The sequence below is a fragment of the Vicia villosa genome, linkage group LG4, assembly GCF_029867415.1.
Source record: "Vicia villosa cultivar HV-30 ecotype Madison, WI linkage group LG4, Vvil1.0, whole genome shotgun sequence".
Lineage (NCBI taxonomy): Eukaryota > Viridiplantae > Streptophyta > Magnoliopsida > Fabales > Fabaceae > Vicia > Vicia villosa.
This window is the reverse complement of record NC_081183.1, coordinates 194,460,587-194,487,156: the sequence shown is the minus strand read 5'-3', so window position 1 is coordinate 194,487,156 and position 26,570 is coordinate 194,460,587. Positions and strand designations below refer to the sequence as shown.

General features: G+C 35.6%; 5 protein-coding genes across 5 annotated transcripts; 1 reads left to right on the top strand and 4 right to left on the bottom strand.

The window, feature by feature from the left end:
- Positions 1-840: 840 nt before the first annotated feature.
- On the top strand, positions 841-3,123 carry LOC131596609 (tubby-like F-box protein 5). Its single transcript, XM_058869327.1, has 5 exons — positions 841-1,104; positions 1,411-1,825; positions 1,937-2,024; positions 2,118-2,250; positions 2,330-3,123. The coding sequence occupies exons 2-5, from the start codon at positions 1,433-1,435 to the stop codon at positions 2,970-2,972; spliced, it is 1,257 nt and encodes a 418-aa protein (XP_058725310.1). The 5' UTR covers positions 841-1,104; positions 1,411-1,432; the 3' UTR covers positions 2,973-3,123.
- A 14-nt stretch (positions 3,124-3,137) lies between these two features.
- LOC131596608 (uncharacterized) lies at positions 3,138-5,554 on the bottom strand. The gene has a single exon (XM_058869325.1). It carries the CDS (start codon positions 5,406-5,408, stop codon positions 3,381-3,383), a length of 2,028 nt encoding a protein of 675 aa, XP_058725308.1. The 5' UTR covers positions 5,409-5,554; the 3' UTR covers positions 3,138-3,380.
- Positions 5,555-6,131: 577 nt separating this feature from the next.
- LOC131596607 (uncharacterized) lies at positions 6,132-9,336 on the bottom strand. The gene is made up of 2 exons (XM_058869324.1): positions 8,149-9,336; positions 6,132-7,395 (listed from the first exon to the last, which is right to left on the bottom strand). The coding sequence occupies exons 1-2, from the start codon at positions 9,223-9,225 to the stop codon at positions 6,352-6,354; spliced, it is 2,121 nt and encodes a 706-aa protein (XP_058725307.1). The 5' UTR covers positions 9,226-9,336; the 3' UTR covers positions 6,132-6,351.
- Positions 9,337-10,307: 971 nt separating this feature from the next.
- Positions 10,308-11,661, bottom strand: LOC131594192 (U-box domain-containing protein 6-like). The gene is made up of 4 exons (XM_058866279.1): positions 11,538-11,661; positions 11,277-11,462; positions 11,080-11,187; positions 10,308-10,822 (listed from the first exon to the last, which is right to left on the bottom strand). Exons 1-4 carry the CDS (start codon positions 11,583-11,585, stop codon positions 10,517-10,519), a joined length of 648 nt encoding a protein of 215 aa, XP_058722262.1. The 5' UTR covers positions 11,586-11,661; the 3' UTR covers positions 10,308-10,516.
- Positions 11,662-19,358: 7,697 nt separating this feature from the next.
- On the bottom strand, positions 19,359-24,686 carry LOC131596606 (FACT complex subunit SSRP1). Its single transcript, XM_058869323.1, has 16 exons — positions 24,543-24,686; positions 23,947-24,132; positions 23,720-23,825; positions 23,117-23,253; positions 22,852-22,935; positions 22,672-22,766; positions 22,432-22,540; positions 22,200-22,286; positions 22,009-22,101; positions 21,623-21,820; positions 21,372-21,517; positions 21,144-21,294; positions 20,751-20,849; positions 20,477-20,653; positions 20,032-20,110; positions 19,359-19,899 (listed from the first exon to the last, which is right to left on the bottom strand). Exons 1-16 carry the CDS (start codon positions 24,594-24,596, stop codon positions 19,772-19,774), a joined length of 1,929 nt encoding a protein of 642 aa, XP_058725306.1. The 5' UTR covers positions 24,597-24,686; the 3' UTR covers positions 19,359-19,771.
- Between the last annotated feature and the right edge of the window lie 1,884 nt (positions 24,687-26,570).

Sequence of the window (26,570 nt, the reverse complement as noted above, 5' to 3'; positions counted from 1 at the left end):
AATCATTCCACGTCAATGTCATGTAATTCTATTGATTGACAGAATTGACGAAAAGGACTAATATGGTCAAAAGAAAAATATTTTATGTTATGAAACAAAAGATATACGAGTGAGGTGGCATTACTTCGACACCTTTCTATACCATCACTACTCATGTATCTCAAAAAACGAAAAGTTACATCCATTGAATTTAATACACATGAATTTCATGAAGAAAATTCATCGTACTAAATAGCAATGTTGTGGTCAAAATCACATAGTAAAGACAAATAGTTTTTCTAAATATTAAAGGATCAAAATAACCCTGAATCAAAAATAAATGAAAAAAATATTAAACCTTGATTTCTTTGTAATTTTATAAATGGAATATTTGTATGATAACTAAGTTAATGAATCCACATAAACAATACTTATATTAAGTTTAAATATATTACCTATTTTATCTCAATTTAATATTTAGTCTCTTTATTTTTAATAACAGCATTTTTTTTCTCTCTTTTTATTACCTTTGAAATTTTATTACTCTCTTTATCGTTTTTATTATGTGGCAAGGTTGACTAATAAGTATTTATGTCATTATTTTGCAATAAATTATTTTAAGATAAATTAAAATAGCACTAAAATAAAATAAGCCTAAATTAAAAATATATTACAAAAAATTTAATAACAATAACATAAGATCACGAAGATCTTTCTACGGATAGGTTTGATAACCATTGACCATCGGATAGTTCTATGATTGAAATTGAATCACAAAACAATCTTAAAAAGATTACAATCAAAATGGACCCCACTTAAATAACCATATTTATGCCATAAATCATGTTAGATTATAGTTTAAGGCAAGTCATAAAAAAATGCAATAAGTGAATGATGCATATGATGAAAACTAGTAAACTACTAGAATTTGAAAATCAAAAAGCATGAAGATTTGATGCTCATTTTTCTACTTTTAGTTTCAATCCACAACCTTTGTTGTGGTAACCTATAAACTTGTTTTGTCCAAGAAATTGTCTTTGGAGTTTGAGGTATAAGTCTTGGAAGAACCCTCCCCTTTTTTGTACCTTTCAAATTCTCTGCAATTTTCTAGACTCTTGTCTCACGGTACACGCTTCTTTCTCTCATTTTTTGAGCTTTTTTCACTTCTTTTTTTGTTTCTTAAATCTTGTACCAACTTTTATATTTTATCGAATTCGGATTCTCCGAAGTCTATAGTTGCACGCATTCACCCAACAGTCAGTTGAATCGAGATTAGACGGTCAAGATATGAACCGTGTGATCTCAATTCAACGACTGTAGTAGTTTCTGAATGCGTGCAATGTCTTTATATATATTGTCACTCCATCATTGTTAATATGATAAATACATTGAACTTAATAAAAAATGCTACTATATTGTTGTGTATGCTAGATTTCTAGTCCTGCATATCATAATGTCATTCAAGAGTATTGTGAGAGAGATCAAGGAGATGAAAGAAGGAATTGGAAATATGTATAGAAAAAGGGTAGAAGCTAAGAATATGTATAGACATGGAAAATCTCATATTGCCCCAGAATGTTCATCACCAATATCATTATCACTATCACCAACTGAAACTCCGTCTTCATCGTTATCGCCATCGTCACAAAGCAAATGGGCTAATTTACCTCCTGAGTTGCTATTAGACATAATTCAAAGAGTGGAAGCTAGTGAAACCTCTTGGCCGTCTCGCCGAGCAATTGTAGCTTGTGCCTTAGTTTGTAGATTATGGAGAGAGATAACAAAAAGTGTGGTTAAGACACCTGAACAATGTGGTTGGATCACTTTCCCTATATCTTTGAAGCAGGTAGTTTTTTTCGCACTCTATGTATTTGATTTAATGTCATCTTTGTTTCAAACTTGGTTGTAAGATAGTACTAAATGTGTGATTATTTTGTCTTTTGTTTTGTTTTTTCAGCCTGGTCCAAGAGACAACACAATTCAGTGTTTTATTAAAAGAGAAAGGGTTTCTTCTACATATAGTTTATATCTTGGTTTGAGCCCAGGTAAGATTGTTGTGTTCATATGAGTTATACTCAATCTATTAATTTAGTCGCTAAATTAGCGTCTTTGTGAAAATTGTTACATTGTATTTGCAGCTCTTTCTGGTGATATGAGCAAACTTCTCTTGGCAGCAAAGAAGATAAGAAGAGCAACGTGTACAGAATTTTTAATATCATTGGTTTCTAATGATTTCTCTCAAGCTAGCAATACTTACATTGGAAAGTTAAGGTTAGTTTCTTTAATTGATTCACATCTTTTCATGGATGGTGCATTTTTATTCGACTGCTTATCATTAAGCAATAAACAGGTCTAATTTTCTCGGAACGAAGTTCACGATCTTGGACGGTCATCTTCCACATGATTCTTCGCTTCCATTGAGTTGTAAGTTGCATCAAAAGGTCCATCGGAAACAAGTACATCCGAGAGCTGCTTCTGCTAACTTTAAAGTAGCAACGGTATCTTATGAACTTAATGTTCTTCGTACGAGAGGTCCAAGGCGAATGCGGTGTACAATGCACTTAATTCCGATATCTTCAGTCCAAGAGGGAGGGACTGCTCCTACTCCCATGGAGTTTAGCAATTGTCGTAATGAGCGTGAATCTTCAAAAGGAAAGAAACCAGAAGTTGTTGAATTTGGCTCAACTTGCTCCGATTTTGCAAGAGAACCACTGATTTTGAAAAACAAAGCACCTAGATGGCATGAACAACTTCAATGTTGGTGCTTGAATTTCAAGGGACGGGTTACGGTGGCTTCGGTTAAGAATTTCCAGCTTGTAGCAGCTGCAGAACCTTGCCATAACGTTTCGGCTGCCGAACAAGAGAAAGTTATACTTCAATTTGGAAAAATTGGCAAGGACATATTCACTATGGATTTTCGATATCCTCTTTCTGCTTTTCAAGCTTTCGCAATCTGTTTGAGTAGCTTTGATACAAAACCAGCTTGTGAATAATAATGCCTTTGCAATCTTATTTGGTATAAAGTGTACATATTTAGTTGAGAAAATGTTGCACAAAATAAATTTCATTTTACATTCAGCAGGTCCAAGTTTGTGTTATGCTAGCTTTCAGAATCAATAATTAATGTGTAATCAAGTTTGTTAATTTCCTCAAGCATGACATTACAAAGTACTCCACTGAACATAATATATATTTTCTTGTAAATATAAATGAACAATTAAAAATAAAAATGACATTGACATTGACCATAAAAATAAAAATAAAAGTAAAACTTCACAGTATACATTGTGGATGTTGTCAACACTTGCATGATAGAAGTGGTGAAACTGGCTCCTTATTTTCTTATACTTTTTGTGTTGCAATATTTTTATACTAGGAAAGCTATGTTGTTTGTTCTTCATTCACATAATCTCGATATCTTCATTATTATTGCCACGACTGAACTTGCAACCATAACGGCGAACCGTTGGCTGAAATGTCGACTTCTGAGACCGGCTCATGTTAAACTCGGTCCTCTGATTGTGAGTGTCTTTATCATTGTGATTGACGGGTTCTAAGGGCTTTTGTGGAAGTGTAACTTGAACTCCAGGGTCTCTTTCACTGACTGAACCGTGAAACATGAGTGAATTGTTGATACTTTGTATGTTGCTGTTAACATATGCCTTCCCAACCTCACCATGTTCCATAGAATCTTCTTCATTGTTAGTATTTCCTTCTCCATCTGTGCTCACCTCAATGCTCTCTTCAGATTCAGTCTTGTAGTCCCTATGAATGTGGATTGATCCGTCTTTTTTATCTGATTCAGAAACAACATGCATCGTAGCTCCTCTATTGTCACCGGTCAGCGTTATGACACTGAATTTCTTGTCATCCATAGGCTGTGTTGGTTGAACTGAGGCAGATATTTTATGAACAAACTTTGTAATATCATCTTTGATACCTTTTTGTATTGGAGCCTTTTCATTCTGTTTCTCCCTTTCCTCGCTTGATGGAGCAGTTCTTTCGTGTGAAATGCTTGAGCTTGGATCTTTTGAGCTCATAACTCCTATGTCTTTTCCACTAGAGTTTGATGTGGCAAACATTATCTTTCTCTCTACTGTTTCTCTTGCTCCATGATGCTTCTTATCCTTTGTGCCTGAAGAAGATGGCTTGGCATGTCGATTCAGTTGGTTAGTACTTTTGTCTTTGGATTTTCCTATCTTTTTGTTTTCATGCACAGCTTTCTCCTTTTCTTTATGTTGAAGGATCTTGTGATGAGTCTCCAAAGGGGACTTTGATCTTGTTTTTGAGATTAATCTTTCCTCATCTAATTTTGTTGTTGTGTGCTTAGACAAATTCTCTGATTGTGACATGCGGAAGGTTTTCAATGGTGACTTCATCTTTGGTTTTGCTTCATCTAGCATCGGATCAGACACTGACACTGGAATTTTAACTTTTTGTTCTTGAGAGGTAGACGATGAATGCAGAGTGTTTTCTCCGTGCTTATCCTTCCCTTTATGTTGAAGGAACTTGCTTAAAGCTCCCAAAGGGGACTTTGGTGTTGTTTTTGGGATTGATCGTTCCTCGTCTAATTTTGTTTCTCTGTGCTTAGACAGATTCTCTGGTTGTGACATGGGGATGGTTTTCAATGGTGACTTCATCTTTGGTTCTGCATCATTTGGCACCGAATCAGACACTGACACTGTCATCTTATCTTTCTCTCCTTGAAAAATAGATGATATATGCAAAGTGTTTTCTTCGTGATTAGCTTCTAACACCTCATTTTTTCGCTCCGAGGCCAAAGGAGATGGTGGATGGTGCTGAGAAGCTGGTTCAATTTTAGAAACTTCGAGCGAAGAGGGAGTAGAAAAAGGTTGTTGATAAAAGGTTTCTGGTGACTTGGTGATTTCTCTCAATGGTGAATTCACCTTTACCTTCATCTTGGGCTCGGCTTCAGCTTCTTGTGGCATTGGTTCAGATACAGATGATGAAGGATGAGTACTCTCTTCAGTAGAAGAAGGCATCGACTTTGGCACCTTCATGGTGTCATATTGAGAAGGAGACTGAGGTGGAGTTGAGAAAACATGAAACTGAGGTGCTGCATAAGAGGATGGTGGTGGAGAGTTAACATGGTTTGGAGATTTTGATGGAGAAAGAGGTTTTGAATGAGTGGTCTCAACAACCACTGAAGTTGATAATGGTGTTGGTTGAACTGGATGAGGTGGTGATTGAATTTGAGGTTCTGTTCTAGAGGCTTCTTGAGTTTTTGTAGGACCTGGAGGAGACTCTGCAGGGGTTATGACAGAAGGCCTGCTAGATGATCTTTGAATCGGAACATTTATGTCTGATTGAGTAGATGATTTTGCTGCTTCTTTCGGATGGCGAGAAAATGATTGTGTTGCTGTTAGCCAAGGGATTCGAAAACGAAACGACGGCTTTCTTTGCGTCATGGATGGTTTGGTTAATATTTGAATACAAAGAGGATTATGTTTTTCTTTCTGTAATCAAATATCTGAGTTAAAAAAAAAAAAGTAATCAATTTTGTTTTTCTAGTGTTCTGGTTAAATGTAATGCTGCATAATGTGATTGTAGTCTATCTATATATACATAATTGAAGTTGTATTTATGCCTTGGATGCATGATGAAGCTTTCATTATATATGTTTTACTTGAGCTCACAATTTCTTTATTACTTCCTTTGGAACATTTCACGCTGATTCCCTTAAAAAGTTCTACTTTGGTTCTTTTCTTCATTATATTAATGACTTAAATTATGCAAATAATCAAACGTTTGCCACCCATTGATTGTTGTTTCTTGACTCTTAAGAAAGGATATGCCTTGCCTCATTGTTGTTTCTTTCTTTCTTTTAGTTATTCATCCATTTCTTGAAAACTAATTTCATTTTGAACCAAAATGTGAGTATTCTCATTTGCTTGGCATGCTCTGCATATGGGGCATGACCCATCAAGTTAAGAATTTTGAGGTGGGGCAGAGACACATTTGGCTTGGCCCGAAACGTTTAGGCAATTTCACACAGTAAAATCCAAATTCCAGGACAGCTCAAGGTAAAGTCAGAACAAAGTGCATCCATGCAAAACTGTAAAATCGAACAAGAAAATGCTTAATCAAATTAATCTACTACTATATACACGAGACAAAAGTTCAAAAGAATATTAAGAGAAATAAATCAGTGAATTCTGAACACTTCCAAACATGCAACCATGGCAAAATTTTCATTGAAAATGATACAACTGAGGAACTAACAACTTATCAATAATAAACTAAAAATCTTTTATTGGTTACATTGTATGGTCAATCTATAAGACCGAGGCTCCCTTCATAAGGCAGTGGATTTGTCGGCCACATGGCAGAAAAAGACAGACACAGCACAACTCATGACCTCATACTTAATAGTAAGTCGCCAGATTTAAGGGCTGAAATAAGCTGTCCAGATGGTTTGAAACCCTGTGCCTCCATGATCCCAAGCATTCTTTGTGCGTCCCGCATAAACCCGCCACCAACAAGGCCGGCTATAACCCTCTGAAACTCGAGTTCTTTTAATTCGTTCTTCCTAGCTATTAGAACGCCTAGTGTTTGAAGGGCCTTTTTCTCCATTTTAGTCCTTGCATACATATCACAGAGACTAACTTGAACCTTAAAAGGAGGAGCCTCACCCAGCAGAGCAATTTTGTTTAAAATCTGTTCAGCTTCATCAACAAGCTGCATTTTGGCCAGCCAATCAATAAGAACAGAATAAGTTGCAACCCCAGGCTCAAACCCATCCTTCTCTAACGTCAAAAGAAGATCCAATGCTTTGTCCAATAAATTTGTCTTCTCATAAGCACTAATCATGGCAGCAGTGCACCTATCATCAGGCTTATGCCCAAGTTGTACCATGTGGTCAAAATTGGAGCTTACCTTATCTAGGTCACCTGAAACTGCAGCTGCTTCAATGAGCAGGGTGCATGTCTCCATAGTCTGCTGGTGTCCTGCAAACTGCAGAGATGTTGAAGTTCGTGAAGCACGATCAAAGTCACCACGTTGGGAATAGTATCTGAGCAATGACATGTATATTTCCTTTGTGGGCTTAATATCTCGGGTGTCCATCTGCCTCATCAGTGTCTCGCCTTTTGTAGGTTCACCGGCATTTATATAGGCCATGATCATTGAGTTGTAGACTTTAGTGTCTGGTTGGAAACCCAGATCATTCAAGACTTTCAATGCTTCTTCTGCACGTTCCAGATTACCTATCTTGCTGTACATGTGAACCAACACACTGGCTATCGAAGCATCTAGCTTTATACCATTTTCATTCATCTTCTTAAGCATCCTCTCGGTATCATCAATGCGGTTCTCTTTAGCATACATATCAATAAGCCTAGAGTAGTCAGATATATTTGTTTGGAAAGAATCTTCGGTCAATACCATTTCTGCCACCTACAAAAGCAGTGTTTGAAAAAAAATTACACCCAAAATTCAAACAGGCCTTATTTAATCTCGTTTTGGATCACATCAATTCACATTCTAAAACCTATACACTACATGAAAATTTTTACAACTTCCATATGCAGCATATGGAAATGTTTTCTTAGAATCATTTGTGCTCTCAAATGATAAAGATTGAAAACAAATGAATGATTTCTTATTGGTGTAGAGACATCGAAAGAGAAGATACAAAAAGTAAACAGTAAAGATGATAACATTGCACAAGGCTACCCAAAAGAAGCACTCCCTTTTCACACTAGATAATTCTCTAATCACAAAATTGAATTATTCAAAGCTATATTGCCTATCAACTTAAGGCTATTTAAAGACTTCTTAAGAATAACCAAAATAACAACTCTTAACAACCACCTAATAAACTTATCCACTTACTACTAGTACTAACTAACTCTTAGCTACTCTAGTTATCAACTTCTCTCTTGATTTTTCATTCCAAATATGTGCTTTTGATTTCTTGTATAGTTGTATCTTTATTTCTTGAATTACTTTCAAGTTACCATGGCTAAAATAATATGGTAACAAAAACATTTTCTAATAGCATTAATCAGCTAAACTATCTTAACAAATTCACATAGACAAGTAATCTACAAAAATGACATCGAATTTAAAAACTAAAACAGCCAATGCAATCGCAGATATACCAATCCAACTATACAAACAAAAAAAAAACCACTGGCATTGACGTACCTTGAAGTAAAAAGGAGAATTCTGGTTTTTCAACCTATCAAGCAAATTGATCCAATCCACCCTAGCAGGCTGTAGAAGCTCTACCCACTCAGCCAACAGGTTTAACAAATTATCATCCCCATCCTCCTTCTTCAACGACAAAATTTTCTCAGTAACTTGTTTGCATTTCCCAGTTATCGGCTTTGCCTCCTTCGGCCAAAGAACTTCTCCCGCCTCATGAATCCTATCCGCAACTTGCTCCCATTTAGGATCAGATAAATCAAGCCCATATATCTTAAACCTCATTTTCCCTTTCCTCTTCGGAAGCCCAACAACCTTCTTCTCCTCAACATTGCCATCAACAAGAACATCACCATCAACATTAGTTTCAGTTTCCTTATCATTTTCAACTTCTTCTTCAACAACCTCTCCCTCTTTCCTCAATTTCTCCAAATCCTCATTAAACTCGTGTTCCTCCATTTTCTCGCGCGCCCATTTAAACCTAAGCTCTCGAAGCAAATTACCCCGAATACCAACCTCACCGGCGAACCTACACATCTCTTTCACCTCATCACACTGCAAAAACCCTTTCATTTTCTCCTTCTTCCTCTCTTTATTCATATCAACCAACACCTTATTACTAACCTCCCACACAGTCCTCCAAAGATCCTCACTGAAATCCACCGATTCAAAAGACGAAAATTCCGCCGTCGCACCACCATCCTTCTCCATTTCCGAAGCAACTCTTTCCACAATCACAAGTAACATCGCATCAACAGTGCTCTTGTCGCTCTCGGGATACGATTCCTTCACCTTCTTCCGCATAATCCACGCGAATCGTGAGAGGAACTCGTTGGTTGTTTCGTCTTCATCGTCGTTTCGATGAACGGTGTCGTTTTTGAAGTGAGTACCGAGTGATGGATCGATTAACGAGTTACCGAGTTCCGGGGAATGGGAATGAAGGTTACGGTGAACGGTGAATGATGAAACGGGTAGTGGTTTGAAGAGTGTTGTGGGAAATGGGGAATTTGAGATTGATTTGAGTTTGTTGATTGCGTATCTTGAAGAATGAAGTGAAAGTAAAGTTCTCCAACTCATTGTTTCTGGATTTGAAAATGGTGGGAGTGAAGCATTAACTGGTTAGGGTTTTGGGTTTATGCTATGGTTCCGTCGCTTACACTGTTGCGAAAAACGAACAAACGGAGAAGAAGAAGCATGAAATGAAATGGAACTATGGGCCTGTGGGTTATTGTTTGTGGGCCTATTTAGTACTGAGATAAGCCCAATATCATATAGAAAGTGGTTGGGTGTGGTTAGTAAACTATGGTGGAGAAATATACATCCAAAATCTCAATTCACTAAAACTTCTGCCTACTGAATTTAAATGTATTTGCAACCGATGGTGAAAAGAAATTTTACACGATCGTCTAATAAGAAATCAGCAATCTGTCAAATCATTTAAAATTGTTTTAATTATTAGTATGATCTAAGGAAATACACGTTGTTGATTGGATGACGGTGTAAAATTATTTTATTTGTTAATATATCTCTTATTTTCTCTTTAACAAATTCGATTTAAGTAAATTTTTATAAATTCATAAATTTATATAATTTATGTATAAGTGAACTTTAATAATGTAGATATGCGTGAATTTAGTTCACTAAAATCAAAACTTTAAATAACACGTAGCTGATTCGAACTATTGTTTATCCGCAGGCAAAGAAAAAAGATGTTAAAAAAAAACTTCATACTTAAAAATGTTGAAGGCTATGTTTTATTATGGCAAATCACAAGGCTCTTAGAGTTTTGTGATGTTCAAATTCACCACTCTTATCGTGAAGCTAACAAGTGTGTAGATGTGTTGACCAATGAAGGATACAACTTAGATTGCACTTTTGTTGAATACTTTGCCGTCCTAATTTTATTATTGGGTTGTTAGAAGATGATTTGTTAGAAATCTTTGTTCCTAAATTGATCCTGTAGCTTTTCTCCAAGCTTCTGCCCTCTTGTTTAAAATTAAAAAAAAAAAATCAAAATTTACTAAATTTTGTAAAAGAGTGATTTCACAGTTCAATCATTAATTTTCTATTGCATTTAATTGCATATTTATCCAAGTTTGTGAGAGATTAAGTGAGAAATAAAATGAATTTTTAACCTCTGGTTAAATTAGAAACCTGGTCAAATTAGTAGAGACTCCTTCTAGTAAGTGCTTTTGGATTTATATGTATTCATTTAAATTGCTTGCATCTTACACTATTTTTGCTCCAATTAAATGGATCTTAATGGTCAATGGACAATAATAATCATCAATAAATAATCATAAATTTCCACCTTTTGGGTTGATTGAATCTTTGACTTGATTCACACACATTCCTACCATTTTGAAATTCAAATAAAATTCTCATATTTAATCAACAAATACAAAAGGTATTCTAGAAGCTCCTTCTCCTTTTGGTTTGTCTTCTTGACTTTTTCAATTTGCTTCTTAAGATTTTCTTTCTCCTCTAAGAGAGAGATTGAAGACTTAATATCCAACTTCAAAGCTGCAACTTGAATAGCTTCAAGTTCTGCTTTCTCTTTAGAAGTTGAATCTGGAAATTCCTTCTCGAGTAGTGAAAGTAAAACTTTCCTAGTTTCATCTTCAATTTCCAATGAAAATTTTGTGCCCCTTAGATCCTCTAGTATTGCACATATCTGTAGGCCAATTCCAAATATCACAATTAGTTGCAAACCTAATAAACATATACTTAAAAATATTCCGAATACACACATCACCTCTAATAATAAATTTAAAAAAATAAATAAATTGAACATAATCAGTTGTATTAGTCTCAGCATCGTATCAGACACCAGACACATCGATTCCAGTAATAAGTGAGTGTGAGATATTGACACGTGTCGAACACTATGTTTTGTTCAGAGGTGTGGCTTCTGTGTTAAGTATCACTAACCTCAGAAGCTAATGGAATTGGAACAGTATTTTGAATCTGATCCAAGTACAACTCAAAAGAGATTCTTATCTTTTCACATCTTGAAACTATCTTCTGTGATGTTATTGCCTAACCAGTTTGCAAATAATAAGGTTAACTGAAATTAATATTTATAAGGCATATAAAAATTGAGTAAGGTTTGAAGTTGAAGAAAATACCAGGTAGAGTTTACTGGACTCAGAACAGTGTTTGATAACTAACTTGGCTTTATCCAAAGTGAAGTGCAAAGAGCACAGTGTTTGAATTGCTAAGGCACAATTTGGTCTTGCAGATTCAATGGATAATATAACATGCAAAATTCTATCAATGAAACCTTGAAGCTCTATGCATATTGAACGGTGCACCTACACAAGTCAAAATTTGAAGTCAAGTATAATAAAAACTAGTTGGTGAAGGTGGCATAAGTTGAGGGTACAAACCTTGACTTCACAACAGATTGGAGTTGTAGCACTGGTGTTGACCAACATAACTATGAGATTGAAACACAAACTCAACAAGAAGAAGAATATAAAAGGACAGGTAGTATATTTTTTCTCTGTTATATTAATATAATCTATCAATAATTGAGACAAGTTTCCAACCTTTCAATAGGATTTATTTAATTATATATACTCCTTCTATTCTATTTGTAAGAAAATAAATTATTTTTAAATACATTTAGTTACTAATATACTCAGATAATATATAGATAATATATGAGAAATGCTAGGCTTACATAAAAAGGTTACACTACACCGTATGTGTATACGGTTAGACCTGTCTTTCTATTTTTTTAATAATTATTCTCCAGCATTGATTTCTGTGCCACAATAAAATGGGTTGAAAAAGGCTACGGTGTATATACAGTGTAAATGAATTGGGTGTATATATAGCACACCTCATAATATGTAGGTCAGATACATTGTCTTTTCAATTAATTTAAAAAATAAAATTATATATTAAAAATTATATTATATTAAAAATAATATATTAATAACGTTTAGTATTAAGTACATGGGCTCCTTCTATTTTAATTATATATTAAAAATTATATTATAATTTAATTATATATTAAAAGTTATATTCTAATAGTATATTATATGTTAGAACAAGAAATGTTCTGATCAATATTCTTAGTTTTGATGATAACATTATAAATAAATTTTGTATAAGAGAATGTGGTACTCTAATTATTCACGTTTTCCATTTCAGGAAAAGTATAAAAGAGTATGCACAAAATCAGCGCTCAGAGGCTCTGACCCAGAAGTTCTGGAGTGCTTCATCAGAACATGGTCTGACAAGACATCAGAAGATGGTCCTGCAAAATTAGAACATGAACTGGAAAGCATCAGAAGATGGCAGTCAGAAGGAAAGCTCTGAAGTTCTGATGGTATCACACTCAAAGCACTTCTGAAGTCTGAAGACAGAAGTTGCATCTGCACCAAAGCTGAAGACTCTGATATTCAAACGTCTATTCTACATATTCTGAGTCCAGGAGCAAGTGCAAGATGAAAAGGCTATAACGTCAAATCTCTGACTGACAAAAGGAGCGTTAGAAGCTACAAACGCCAAAGTCAGTAAAAGCAGTGAAAGCATGGCTTGAGGTAGTTGACAAAAGTGTGAAATATTAAATGCAGCAGTGTACTATTCACGCAAAGCATTAAATACTCCCAACGGTCACATTTCCTTCAGCGCCTATAAATAGAAGTTATGATTCAGAAGCAGCAACGAACTCTTGCGCAAAAGAACCAAAACGCTGTCAAATTGAAATCAAACAAAAGAAAAGAAGAACTTCATCTTCAACCTCACAACTTTGTAATATCTTAGTGAGAGTTAGATCTTAAACTTAAGAGAAAAACTATTTTGTGATTATAGCTTTTTTAGAAGCATTTGAATCTCTTGTAATATTTATTTTACATTGATTGTAAAAGGATTTCCTAGAGTGATCAAGTTGTGATCAGGATACTCTAGAAGACTTAGAGAGTTTCTAAGTGGAGAACCATTGTAACCAGTTTGATTAGTGGATTAAATCCTCAGTTGAGGTAAATCACCTTGTCAGGGGTGGACTGGAGTAGTTTAGTTAACAACGAACCAGGATAAAAATAATTGTGTTATTTATTTTTATCTACCTTTTTTTGAGAAAGAACCCTTATTCAATCCCCCCCCCTTTCTAAGTGCTTTTCACTCCTTCAATTGGCATCAGAGCGCCGGTTCTAGGTGCAAATACTTAACCGTGTTAGAGAAAAGATTCAGGGAGAAAACACAAAATGGTTGAAACAACTACTTCAAATCCTCTTGATCAAAACAACAATGGTAACAATGGAAGCAGTAGCTTCAATGGTTACAATAGACCACCAGTCTTTGATGGTGAAAACTTTGAGTATTGGAAGGATAGACTTGAAAGTTACTTTCTTTGTCAAGATGGTGACTTATGGGATTTGGTGTTGGATGGTTACACACATCCTGTAAATGCTCGTGGAGTCAAGATTACAAGACAAGTTATGAGTGATGACCAAAAGAAAGAATTCAAGAATCATCACAAATCAAGAACTATATTGTTAAATGTTATCTCACATGTTGAGTATGAGAAGATCACAAACAGAGAAACTGCTCATGACATCTTTGAATCTCTGAAGATGACTCATGAAGGAAATGCTCAAGTCAAGGAGACAAAAGCTTTAGCTCTAATCCAAAAGTACGAAGCGTTCAGAATAGAAGATGATGAAAACATTGAAGCAATGTTCTCCAGATTCCAAACTCTAACTGTTGGATTAAGAGTTCTTAACAAGGGATACACAAAGGCTGATCATGTCAAAAAGATAATAAGAAGTCTTCCCAGAAGATGGGGACCAATGGTTACAGCATTCAAGATTGCTAAGAATCTGAATGAAGTATCTCTTGAGGAGCTGATAAGTGCCTTTTGGAGTCATGAGATTGAGCTAGATGCAAATGAGCCTCAAAAGAAAGGTAAGTTTATTGCTTTGAAATCTAAAAATAAAAACTGTGTGAAAATTCTAGTAACACACGCTTGATGTCAACCTGGATGTTATGACATCCACAATTATGCAGCACAGACAGTAATACCAAAACAGCATAAAAACAATAAAGAACACACACAATTGTTTACCCATTTCGGTTTAAATAGCCTACTCTGGGGGCTACCAAGCCAGGGATGAAGTCCACTATCAGTAGTATCAATTCAAAACTAAACTCCCCCGTTTACAACTTCTCACTTAATCACTACCCAATGACCCTTCTACCTAGGTTCTTCCTAGATATGGAATATCTCCATTCCACTCCCCCTCAATCACAGCAGTGATTACACATAACCAATAAACAATTACAGATAGAAGACACTCTTCAAAAAACACACCTTGATCTGCTTAAAAGCTTCAATCAAGAGACACACACTCGTGCTTAAAAGCTTAGAGTGACATTACAAAAACACAAACTAATTCCAACGCAATCATCAAGGACAATTGCTTGGATCACACGAGACAGTTACATAACAGCCGTTCTTCACAATACACAATCTTCTGTCTGCGTTCCAAATTAGGATTGCAGTCATTTTTATATGCAGTCTTGGGCCTTGGGCTTGTTAAGAAACACATTAGGGTTAACAAAGTTAACCTAATTCACACGCCAACTGTCTGTTACACAATGTGATGTCAGTAGGATCTTCTGGACGAAATATGCAGCATTCAATAAAAAGTTTCCTAAACTGATAAAAAGAATAAATCAGGAAACACAATTAATAAACAATAACAGCACCTACTGTCACAAACGGATGTCATGACATCGATCATGACATTCACTACAAAACCTGTATTAGCTTCACACATATATGCAACCTGCATATACAATATCAACCAGGTATGTTTTACCAATAATGCAGCCAACATGAAAACACCTTCAATCTCCCCCTTTGGCAAATTTTTGGCTAAAACAACCTGTCACACCATACCAGAGAAAAACTTGCAGCGAGCACAAGATAACCAAAACACAATAACACAAGCTAATACAAAGCAGACAGCATACATCACCAGTATGCACACGGTGCTTAAACAAAACCAGACAGACAGCCACAAGAGTAGCACAAGCACAAACAGATCAACACAAAGATAAGAAAATTAGTATTGTTGATCACACACAACCACCATTCTTGTTGTTCTGGGGTGACATAAATTACTTCTCCCCCTGTTTGGCCACAAATGTTGCCAAAACCAACAGAAGTGTCTTCTTCACCTGGTTTTTTTTGTTGACTCTATGATTCTTCAAGGATGCAGAGTCCCAACTTGCTTCGCAAGTTCTCAAACTGTGTAGCATCAAGAGTTTCTGTGAAGATGTCATTGATTTTGTTAGAAGCATTCTCGTCACTCTTGTTAGGATCATCTTTAATATGCATCATATGTACCATTCGCATACTTGCATCATTCAGGGTTCCTACAGGGTTAGTCCCTTTTGTATGAGTGTGTGGACAATGTATTGTTTCAAGAGAGATGAACCGAGATTGTTGAGGCATCTCAACATTGTGAGTTAGCTCTAAACCTGTTTCTAAGGGAAAATTGCACTATGTGATCACACTAGGGCTATTGTGGTGGGATGTCAGCTGAGAGTCCTCCTGGATATCTAGCTTGTTGGCAATATCTAGATCAGTAGTTGACTTTTGCTCGAGGTTCCATTCGTCCTCCACCTTGTTTTTGATGTAGTAAGGCATAGTTACGACATTCCACTCTATATTCTGGTGAGATACACCAAGGTGTGTCCAGTTTGATTTAAACCAGTTCAACAGATTTGTAGAAGTCATACCTGTCATCAGCTTAGCATCTTCAGTTGTGATTACAAGAATCTTGCTCTTCTTGCTTTCTTGATCTTCCAAGTGTGGCTGTGAGTCTAGTGCTCTTTCCATCTAGAATCTTGAGACTTGGTCTATCTCTAGTGTCTTCTTTCTCAGGGGATCCTGACAGTTGATGGATACCTTCCTTGGGACAGTGTTTGGAGCAGTGATTTTCCTTTGAATGATTCTTTGAATATTTACTGCAGAACATTCATCAATCTCGGATGCTTTGTTTGTCTCAATTTGCATAATTGAGCTCTCAGCAAATTTTTATGTTGACATCTGTGTTGACATTGACTTGATATGCTGAGTGAGTCAACTCACTTCCTTCTACAATATCCTTCATGACTGATTTGTTCTTGTTTGTAACTGAGAAATCCCCATCCTTTTTGTGATGTTTGTTTCGGCTGGATTTCCTTTTTCTGGAGTTTCCTGCTTTCTTTACAGCCTTCTCTTCAGGTATGAGATTGCTTGAGTGATTAGCTTTCACCCACGACTTTTGTAGCGATGGCTTCTCTTTAGTCAGGTTTTCCTGTTGAGGTGTACTTCTATTGGAAGATTCTTGAGTGTCGGGGCAAGAGAACCTCAGGTGACCTAACTTACCACATTGATAGCACCTTTTGGCTGAGATAGGAGTGTGTTGAGCCTCTTGTTTTGCCTTTTTTCCCCTTCTTTGTCTTGTATTCCTCCTTCTAGATCAACAATGTTCATCATGAGTTTTACTCTTTCTTCTTGTAACAGTGCATAAGCATTTTCATACATCGTCAATCTCTTGCTCAATTCTCCATTTAGAACACACATCTCAGAGTATCTAGTAGCTAGTTCTTCGCTGGTGAGTTCTTCAATGTAGATCTCATCATCAGACTCATCTGTTTCTTCTATCAGAATTCTTGTTCTGGGAATAGGATCTTCCGATTTGATGGTTCTTTCTTGATCTTTTTCTTCATTTTTCCTTTTGTTCATGGGATAAGTAGTTAGAGACTTGGAATTTTTTGGCTCCCATAGATAACAGTTATTTTCAGATCTGACTCCTTTCATGACTTCTTCATTTTCTTTGTTGGTAACAATGCACTCTTCTTTAGTGAATCTGACATACATTCCTTCATCACACAGTTGGCTGATGCTTATAAGGTTTGTGGCCAGTCCTTGTACAAGTAAAACATTATGTAGGTTAGGAATACCCTGACCTTCTATCCTGCCAACACCTTTGATTTCTCTTACATCTCCATCACCAAGAGTCACATAGTTGGATCCCTCCGGTTTGAGGTTTACTAGTGAGTTCTTGCTTCCAGTCATATGGTTTGAACAGCCATTGTCAAGGTACCAATCTTCTTTGGTGGGCGTCCTTAGAGTGGTGTGTGCTATTAGAGCAACATTCTTAGCTATCCCTGATTGCTTCCTGTTACCAATATCATGATCAAGTTTGACTTGTTGAGTTTGGTCTAGGTATCCAAAAAGTCTGAAACAGAACGACTTTATGTGACCAAACCTTCCACAGTGATAACACCTCCATTTCTGGAACCTTTTCTTTGAGTGCCTCCTTCTTATGTTTCCTTGATGTTGTGACATTTGGATTGACATCTAGTTAGTCACACAGGTCTTGGGTTCTGTCCTCCTGAGTCCAAAGATTAATTCCTCTTTAGCCACAAATCCCACTCCAGACATGTCTCCTGTTCTTTGTCCAGATTCCAGAGTTTCTTCTAGAGAATCAGATACACTGTTCAGCATTTTGAATGACTTGGTCATTTGATCAAGTTTGTGGTTCAACATGCTTACTTCACTACTGAGGGAGTCTATGGTTGCAAGATGTTTGTTCTTCTCAATTTCTAGCTCTCTTATGATTATCTCTTGCTTCTCCACTTGTTTGCAGACTTCAGCATTCTCCCTACACAACTTCTTGTACGAGGTAGCTAGTTCATCAAAGGTTAGGTCATCATCACTGGAATCAGATTCATAGATTCTTGTTGAAACTGTGACATGTCTTGCAGTTTCTTCTTCTGAATCTGAGTCTTCGTCAGACCAAGTAACAGTGAGTCATTTCTTTTGCTCCTTGTGATAGGTAGGACATTCAACTCTAATGTGTCTGAATCCTTCACATCCATGACACTGAACCTCTTTCCCTAGATAGGGCTTCTCCTCAGCCTTGAATCTTTTGCTTGAGTCATAGGTCTGACTGATGTCATTGGAAGTGTTCTTGACATTGGGTCTGGACTTCTGATTAACTTTTTTAATAAGTCTGTTGAATTGTTTTCCAAGCATGCCTATGACGTCTGATAAGGGTCAATTTAGGTTTTTATTAAGGGTCAACTTTTAAAATCACATCAAAACATTCAAATTGTTTAAGATGTGACCTGTCACATTAAATTATAAAAGGGTCTTGCTAACGAGTGCCCTCAAGACACTCTTTAAGCATACTAAATAAAGAAAATATTCTTTATAAAAATCATGATTTCAATTTCCAATGCATTTTTAATGCATTGAATGCACACATTTTTTAAAAAATTTATTACTTTAATCACTTAAAAAGTGCCTCAAAAGTAGGCATGGCAACGGGGCGGGTCGGGGACGGTTTTTACCTCCCCCAAACCCAAACCCGAATCCCCAATCAATCCCCGTTATCCGCCCCAAACCCAAACGGGGATGGGGAATTAAAACCCAAACTCGTCCTTAACGGGTTCGGGTTGGGTTCGGGTATCCCCGCCCCGCCACCATGTATTTCGTAAAATCAAATTTTTCAATAAAAATATTTACATTTTGAAAAATCAAATTACATTATAATAACAAAATAAAACAATCTCAAAAAATTTCATAATATATTTTAAATATTTAAAATAATAAATACAAATCAAATTATTAAAACATTAGTCACATATTTAATAATATAAATTATGAAATATAAATAATAATGTACATATTGAAATAAACGGGGCGGGTTCGGGGACGGGTTCGGGGTGGGTACTAGTGTCCCCATTACCCGACCGATCTTCATGTCTTCTAATCGGAAAAAACCCAAACCCGAACCCAAACCCAGTCAAAGCGGGTTTTCCCCGTCAACTTCGGGGCGGGTTCGGGTGGGTACCCATGGCTCTGGATTTTATTGCCATGTCTACTCAAGAGTACTAGTTAGCATTTCCCAATATAAAGTATTATCAAGAGGATCTATGGATCAAATAGGAATTCTTTAGCTCCAAAAGGATGCTTCCAACCGGCATAATTCTTTCAAAAAGAGTTAAAATGGAGTTCTTAAAAGATCCCAAAGAATTTCATAGAATTTTCGCAGAAAAGGCATCTAACCAACCATGTGACAATAATATAGGAAAATTGCTGACTGCTTGACATTTTAATCATCTTCCTTTGTTTTCCGTCATGGAAAAAGATTCTCTGTCAATATTCTAGAACAAAAACTACATATAAGATTTAATAATGTTCACAGCAATTTTCCTGCAATATTAATAGAAAATATGTTTCATTAAAACCTTCCTCTTAAATATAGTGAAGAAAGGGAGTGCAAAACCTTCATGCACACAACTATCTCTAAGACAGACATGACATGAGACTGAAAGGTGACCCTAATGTTACATCAGCAGACACTAAATTACTAATACAGATCTATAACTATACTAAGCACATAAACAGCCGTTGGAATCCCCGAGACATAGAACACTCAGCAGCATCACTCACAACAACAGATTTGCTATAAAATTGTATTTTTAACATTACAATAGGAGATGCCATCACCGGTTATAAATACAACAAAGCATGACTGATATTAGTTGGTGACAGTAACTAAAAAACTGCAGTCAAGCAGTAGGGATTGCTGTCAATATTAAGGCAACCTTAGGCACTGTCAGATTCATTTCCGGAATCAATATTCATAGGTTGAGGATTCTTGTAACCACTAAGCTCATCCTGGTAACGCTTTTTATCCGCTTGGGCTTTTGCCTCGTAAGGTTCTTTCTCCTCCGCTGTGTATTGAACATGCAAAGAAACAGAAAACATGGTTACAAACACATTAATATAATAGGCTTTGATCATGAACATAAATGAAACTAGATGGAAAACTTCAATGAAATGAAATCAATGGTAATCAGCTATACCTGACAGGTTTTTCCATTTCTCTCCAAGTACTCTTCCCACATCCGTAAATGAAATTCCAGGATTAGTTTTCCTTAGATTCTGTCATTAAAAGAACATCTATGTTAATTCTTAAATCCAATAGAGCTTAAACAATTTGGCTAAATGCCATATTTGGCTATATTGAGTTCAGAGCATGAGCATGAGCCCAGTTATATTAGTGTAGGGCCTTCCGAGGCTCTTGTCCATTAATTACAGGTTTGTCAGACGATTTCATAATATCTATAGCTTGGCATTATGAAGGTATTCTTTACAAATCCAACCAGAGAAACTTGACTATCACCCTCTTAATATCGTAGAGCAAAATAAGATATAGAAACATACTTGAACATCAAATCGAATCCCACAACCCACACAGCACAACCAAATCCAAAACCATATCACCAATATGTACGACATAAAACGAACCTCTCTTTCCATCTGAGAAAAGAACATGAAACCAGACAGTGCCCTTTTAGGTGCATTTGGGTCCTTTTTCTTCTTCTGTTTCTTCTTTACTCCATCAACATCAGCATCTTTTGATTTCTTCTTAGAAGTGGATGCCGAAGAAGACAAGTCCTTCTTTGGTTCCTTCTTGCTAGGCTTCTGAAAATTAGTCACCATTAAGGTGTTAGGGAGAACAATTGTCAAAGACTAAGAGTAGGAGTGAGGTATCACGTGATAATAAAAGCAAATAACTTACCTCTGTCTCACCACCACTTTGGCTAGCATCAGAGTCATCTCCACCAGAATCATCAGTAGGAGAACCTCCATCATCCTTGTCGATAACAAAATCTGAATCCTGTAGACATTTTACACCAATTCTTAATTCATACATAAAAACAAACCAATTCTAGAGGGAAATCCTGACACGCGCAGCCCCCATAAGACATACACACACGGCATGCATAAAAATACAGAGTCAATGCACATAACCACAACGGTAAGCAGTATAGAGATCCTAACAAACTGAAAGGCATAGATGGATTAACAAGAGAAAGTTCAACTGCAATCACTTAAATTAGAACACAAATATACCAAAAGTTACTCGATCTACAGAAGAGGATAAAAACAATATTAAGAACAGATTAGGCACCTCCTCGTCACTTTCATCTCCACCAGCTTCATTTCTGATGCGCTCAAGATGTGGATCAACAGCATCATCGTCATCATTCTCAAGAACCTTAGCCACACCAGTAACAGTTGGTTGGGCATCAGCTAAATTCATAATTTTCAAGCCCTTTGAACTGCATGTGCAGACCAAAAGTGAATCACTTGTGTAACAACTAGTTGTAATAAATTTTGGCAGTGAGCTGATATTTACCTGATAAATTCATACAAATTGTGGTACTCATTTCTCTGAATATTACGGAAGAGATGCTCTTGCTCAGATTTTAGTCTGATAAGAAGGTCAAAATAATGCATGTTTGAACCACCAGCAGCATGTCTCTCAAATTCCACATAGTCAATCTAGTACGAAATAATGAAACCATAAAAATCTCTAATTTGTAAGTATCATATGCACATCAACCAGTAACGGATATCTGGTTATCAGTAATTACAACTGGATTTTACCTCTTCATGAAGAATAAGAGTGGGAGGTTTAGGTAGAAAGAAGAAGCTCTTCTCGAGGGGATACAGAATTCCATCTTCAGCTTTCAAAGATGATTTCACTGCATAACCGTCTTGACAACTCCTAAATTTTCCAGGCTTAGTAACTTTGCCCCCAGACAAACCACGTAATACTGTGGTGAACACTTCATGGATAAGCCCCTGATTATTGAATTATGAATTGAACATATCAAATATTGTATCAAATGATTGAATGACCCAGAGTTACCAAATTCTCATACCAACCCAATCAATTAAAATATGCTCTTTTTCATTTCCCAAGTAGCTCCCGAGGAGCAGTACCACGGGCTGTATATCAATAAACCAATTATCAATAGTTTAGTCAATACCTTGTAAGACAGCTCCAACTTGTCTTTGTATTTTGAGTTATAAAGATCTTCACTTATCGCCAATTCACTATCGACCACAGTATCAGTTTCAAACTATACAGAAAGGAGCAAACAGTGTTGAGTTCAGAAGCAAGTAATACATGTATCCACTAAATTGGTAAACCACAAACCAACAAAGTAAAATAAATTACCTGCATCACAATGTGAGGGTACAAAGTTTGTCCCTTCCGAATAGGGGGGTCAAGACTAATAATGACAAAGGTATGCGGCTGATTAGACTTTGAATACATACATACAGCCAAAAAACATGAGAAGATGTCAGCGTACTTAACAAGTCCAGAGGAAAGCATCAATATTTAGACATGTGTGGCTTATATCAAAAACAAATATTGCTGATATAAAAGCAAGGATTAGGAGATAAACCTTAGGAAGTAAAAATAAGCGAACCACACTGCTGTACTGGATTTTGAAATCGTTAGCCTGTCCTTGAAGTCGTAAGAATGACAGGTGTAACTCAACACTGTATCGTCCTCTGAAAAATAAAGCAAATTTCTATTATTATATATTAATGTTTTTCTTGAAATGACGTAATGCAGCATAAGCGTGCAAGATATGATAAGTTCAAATAGTTGAATGATACATGAAGTGCACTTAAAGATATACCTTGGTGTAAGGATTGCAATACCATCAAATGTAACAACAGCGTCTTCTCCTCCAGCACCAACATCAGCCATAGACATTATTTTATCACGGAAAACCTTGTACCAAAATGATTTTTCAAATGTCAGTGTTACTTATAATTTGTTATAACATGATATTTATTAAAGTCACAAACAAACTCACCTGAGCAGAAGGGCGATTTTCATCACCAACAAACTGGGTGTTGGAACTTGGTATGTGGAAACTCATCTCCATCAAAGAATCTTTCTGAGATCGCAACAACAAAAATATTAGACCAAAACAAAGCACTTGCAAAAAACCCTACTAACTACAGCCTGTAATAATATTCATGCCCAAATTCGGACGAGGTAAGTTTACTTTTAATCAGCTGCAAGTTATTCTAAACAGTAAGAAATTCTTCAAAACTCACAAGAATTTATAGATATACCTCGTTTGCTCCAGTTGTGTCATCCACATGAAACTCCAATATCACATCATTTTTTCCTTGAAGGTTTGTCTGAGAGACATCTGCTAAAGACACCTCAAAAGCTTGCTTTGAACCAACCATGAAAGCCAGCATATTTCCTGAAATGGAAATAGAAGCATAAGGACATCCCACTAGTAGTATATAAAGGCAGGGTAGTCAGTTCCATAAAAAAAAAGATCCACCATGAAGGTAAAGAAAGCGTGGATGAGATTAAGTTCCTGTTTGAGACGCAAACCCCATCTCCACCCCAAAAAAAAAGGGTTCACATTCCTGTCTTATCAACCTCTCACTTTAAATAGCACTAGATGTAATTACCAGATAGGAGGTAGTGTTTGGATTCATTTCAGACGTACAGAAAAAGAAAGAAAAAAAATCAATTTGAAATAGGGTACAAAAAACAACAGCACAGAAGTTCCAGATTTTTCTTCTCATAAAGTTATAAGTAAATTACCCTGCAATTTACAAAGGGAGTACGCTGCAATCCAACTACAAACTAAATGGTTCCAACTAAATTTCTTTGAAAATAGTAAAACATTGAAGGTCATTCGTGTAAATATTACAAACCGTTTAGGTCAACTTCTCCCCAATTGCGCCCAGTAACAGAAAGTTGCTTCTCCACAACAGTTACACCAAAGGTGTTTTGGAAAAAATTGGTCAAGCTTACAACATCCTGCAAAATAAGTATAAAATACCAACATAAGAAATAGTAATAGATAGAAATCCAAGTCCAAATCATGAATGTACATCAAACACATGTAAATTACAAATTAAGGGGGAAGAGAGAGGGCAACCTGATCACGAAAACCGGTGAATTTGTAGAACAGCCCATCTTTAATCTGAACACCAAGTTGATTGGTCTTTGGAACCTTCATCCATGTTACACCCATTATATCCGCCTTATCAACATCAATCGATTTACCACCTCCCTGTCTCTTCCATAAAATCCCTCCAGAATATATTTTTATCTGCCCCGGATTCTGCAACCACAATAATAACATAACTATCAAGATAATAACAATGGCTATTTTCAGTCACCTATTCACAAATTTACAACAAATTTTCATTTCTCTTCACCTTTCATCAATATTTATTATTTTAAAAAAATAGCTATGAGAATAAAGATACAGTTTTCTACACTAAAATAATAATAATAAATTTAAATAAATAAAAACATTAGAGATTAACAATAAACGAGAGATAGAGATAAAATAGAGAAGAAAACCCTAAAGTTGAGATTTGTGATTTTGGAAAGGGGACGAAATAGGGAAAGTTTTGGTGACTGAAAGGGTAGTTGGAGCAATTAGGGTTTTGAAAAAGGGGGAAAAGGAAGATTTGAGGGAAGAGGGTTGAAATGGAAGTAATAAAGTTGGAGAGAGGGAGAGCTGACCGTGCCACCGCGGCCGCCGAGGGTGATATTGTTGAAGAGATGACCGTCTGTCATGGCGGCGAGTAGTAAGAGAATAATGCTACGAAAGGAAAGACTCTGTGTCTCTGCACTTGCGCAGGTATAAATGGCGCCATTTCTACCGAGCTAAACATATAATAGGTTGGAAAAAAAAATGTTTTTTAACGATAAAAGAAATAATAAACAAATATATTTATTTTGAGAATATATTTATTTTAGTTTTTAAGAAAAATTAGAAACTTCATTTGTTTTTTGAAGTAGAAAAATATGCAAATAGTCACTTAATGTATCTTTAGACAATTTTTAATTTTTAATCTATCTAAGTATCTAAGGTGTTATTATATGATAAAGTTTGTTTCAGATTTAAATAAATCGATTTTTTATTTGTATTTTTTTAAAAAAATTATAATTGTTTTTCAAATATCACAAGTTTTTTTATATTTGTTTTTTTAAATTAAAAGGCTAATTTTAACATTCTATAACATAAAATACATTATTGAAGATCACAATATAATCGAAATCACAATTTTTTTCAAAAATTTATATTTCAAAAATAATTTTTATAAAATGCTGTTTGAAATAGTTTTAAAATTAAGTGGTTTTTTGAAATTTTGATATCTAAATTTTTTTGATGAAATACCTAAAATAATATTTTAAGAATAAATATTTAAATCAAATTTTTCTTTTAAATTTTTTTACACAAAAATTATATTACATAGTAAAAATCATTTTAAAAATAATCAAAACAAACAGGCTCATATAACACTTTAGATATACGAAAAATTAAAAATTATAAGAGTTCGAGACAACAATCTAATTTAGAGAGAGAGAGAGAGAAACAAATCTAATTTAGAGAGAGAGAAACAAAAACGAACATAAAAGTGTCGAAATCAATCAAAAAAAAATTGTTATAGGTTAATTTCAAAAGGGGTAAATATTCAACCACCATATATACAAAAATCAAGTGCACAATCCTGCAAACTCGCCTGCAGGTGCAAAATTAATAGAGGGTAACAACGCAATGTAAGCATATAGGTTCATGAACCATGTCCATCACATGCATGAATCATGAACCTTATTCATCACACTTCATGTCCACATTGTTGTAGTTAACTTTAATTTATAAAAGTGAAATGAAGTTCATCAAAACAATTTTTTATTATGATATCATTTCCTTTGTTGATCCTTTTCGCTCTCTCTAACAAACTCCAACCGAATTCAATTACTCACCATTGGAGTTATTGCTTCTTCTTCATCGTTCATCCATGGTTGAAAACTCAAAACTTATGCAAGCAACATCTTTGGGAACAATGGCGTCGTAGTTTCAACAATTCACGTTCAATGCACCCGATGCATCATCTTCGCATCATTTGGGTCCTAGACTTTAAATCAAACTTCAAGAGAACAATTACCTGTTGTGGAATCAACAAGTTAAGGATGTCATACTTGCTCAAAGAGTGCACAAAGTTGTAGTCATTCCCTGCATTCCTCTGAAGTTTAAGACGGTGATCAAGCCAAAGGCAAGACCACCGATGAGTATGAAACTTGGATTATGCAAGATCAAGCGATTTTCATCTGGCTTTTTTCCACCATTCACGAGTTTATGCTTCCTTGAGTTCTATGTTTCAAGCACACATTTGAAGTACGAGACAAGGTTCACAAATACTTCAATGCTCACATGAAGACACATGCGAGTCAACTCCGTGTTAAGCTCAAATCACTCAAGAAAGGTAATAGCTCAACAACTGAGTATGTTATTCGCGTCAAAGCCATTGTCAACTGTTGAAGCAATAAAGTGACTAACAACAAAAGTTTTGGAAGTATTTATCTAGGAAATTATCGTGTCCACAGAGATTAGTGCTACTGAATTGTCGTTCGATGGATTCTTAGTTATGAGTTTGGATTAATTGGGTTTTAAGTAAAAACGGAAAATATAACATATGAACATAAAATAAATACATTCTTTGGAAAGAAATAACTTATCAGGCATGTAAATACACTTACTCGTCA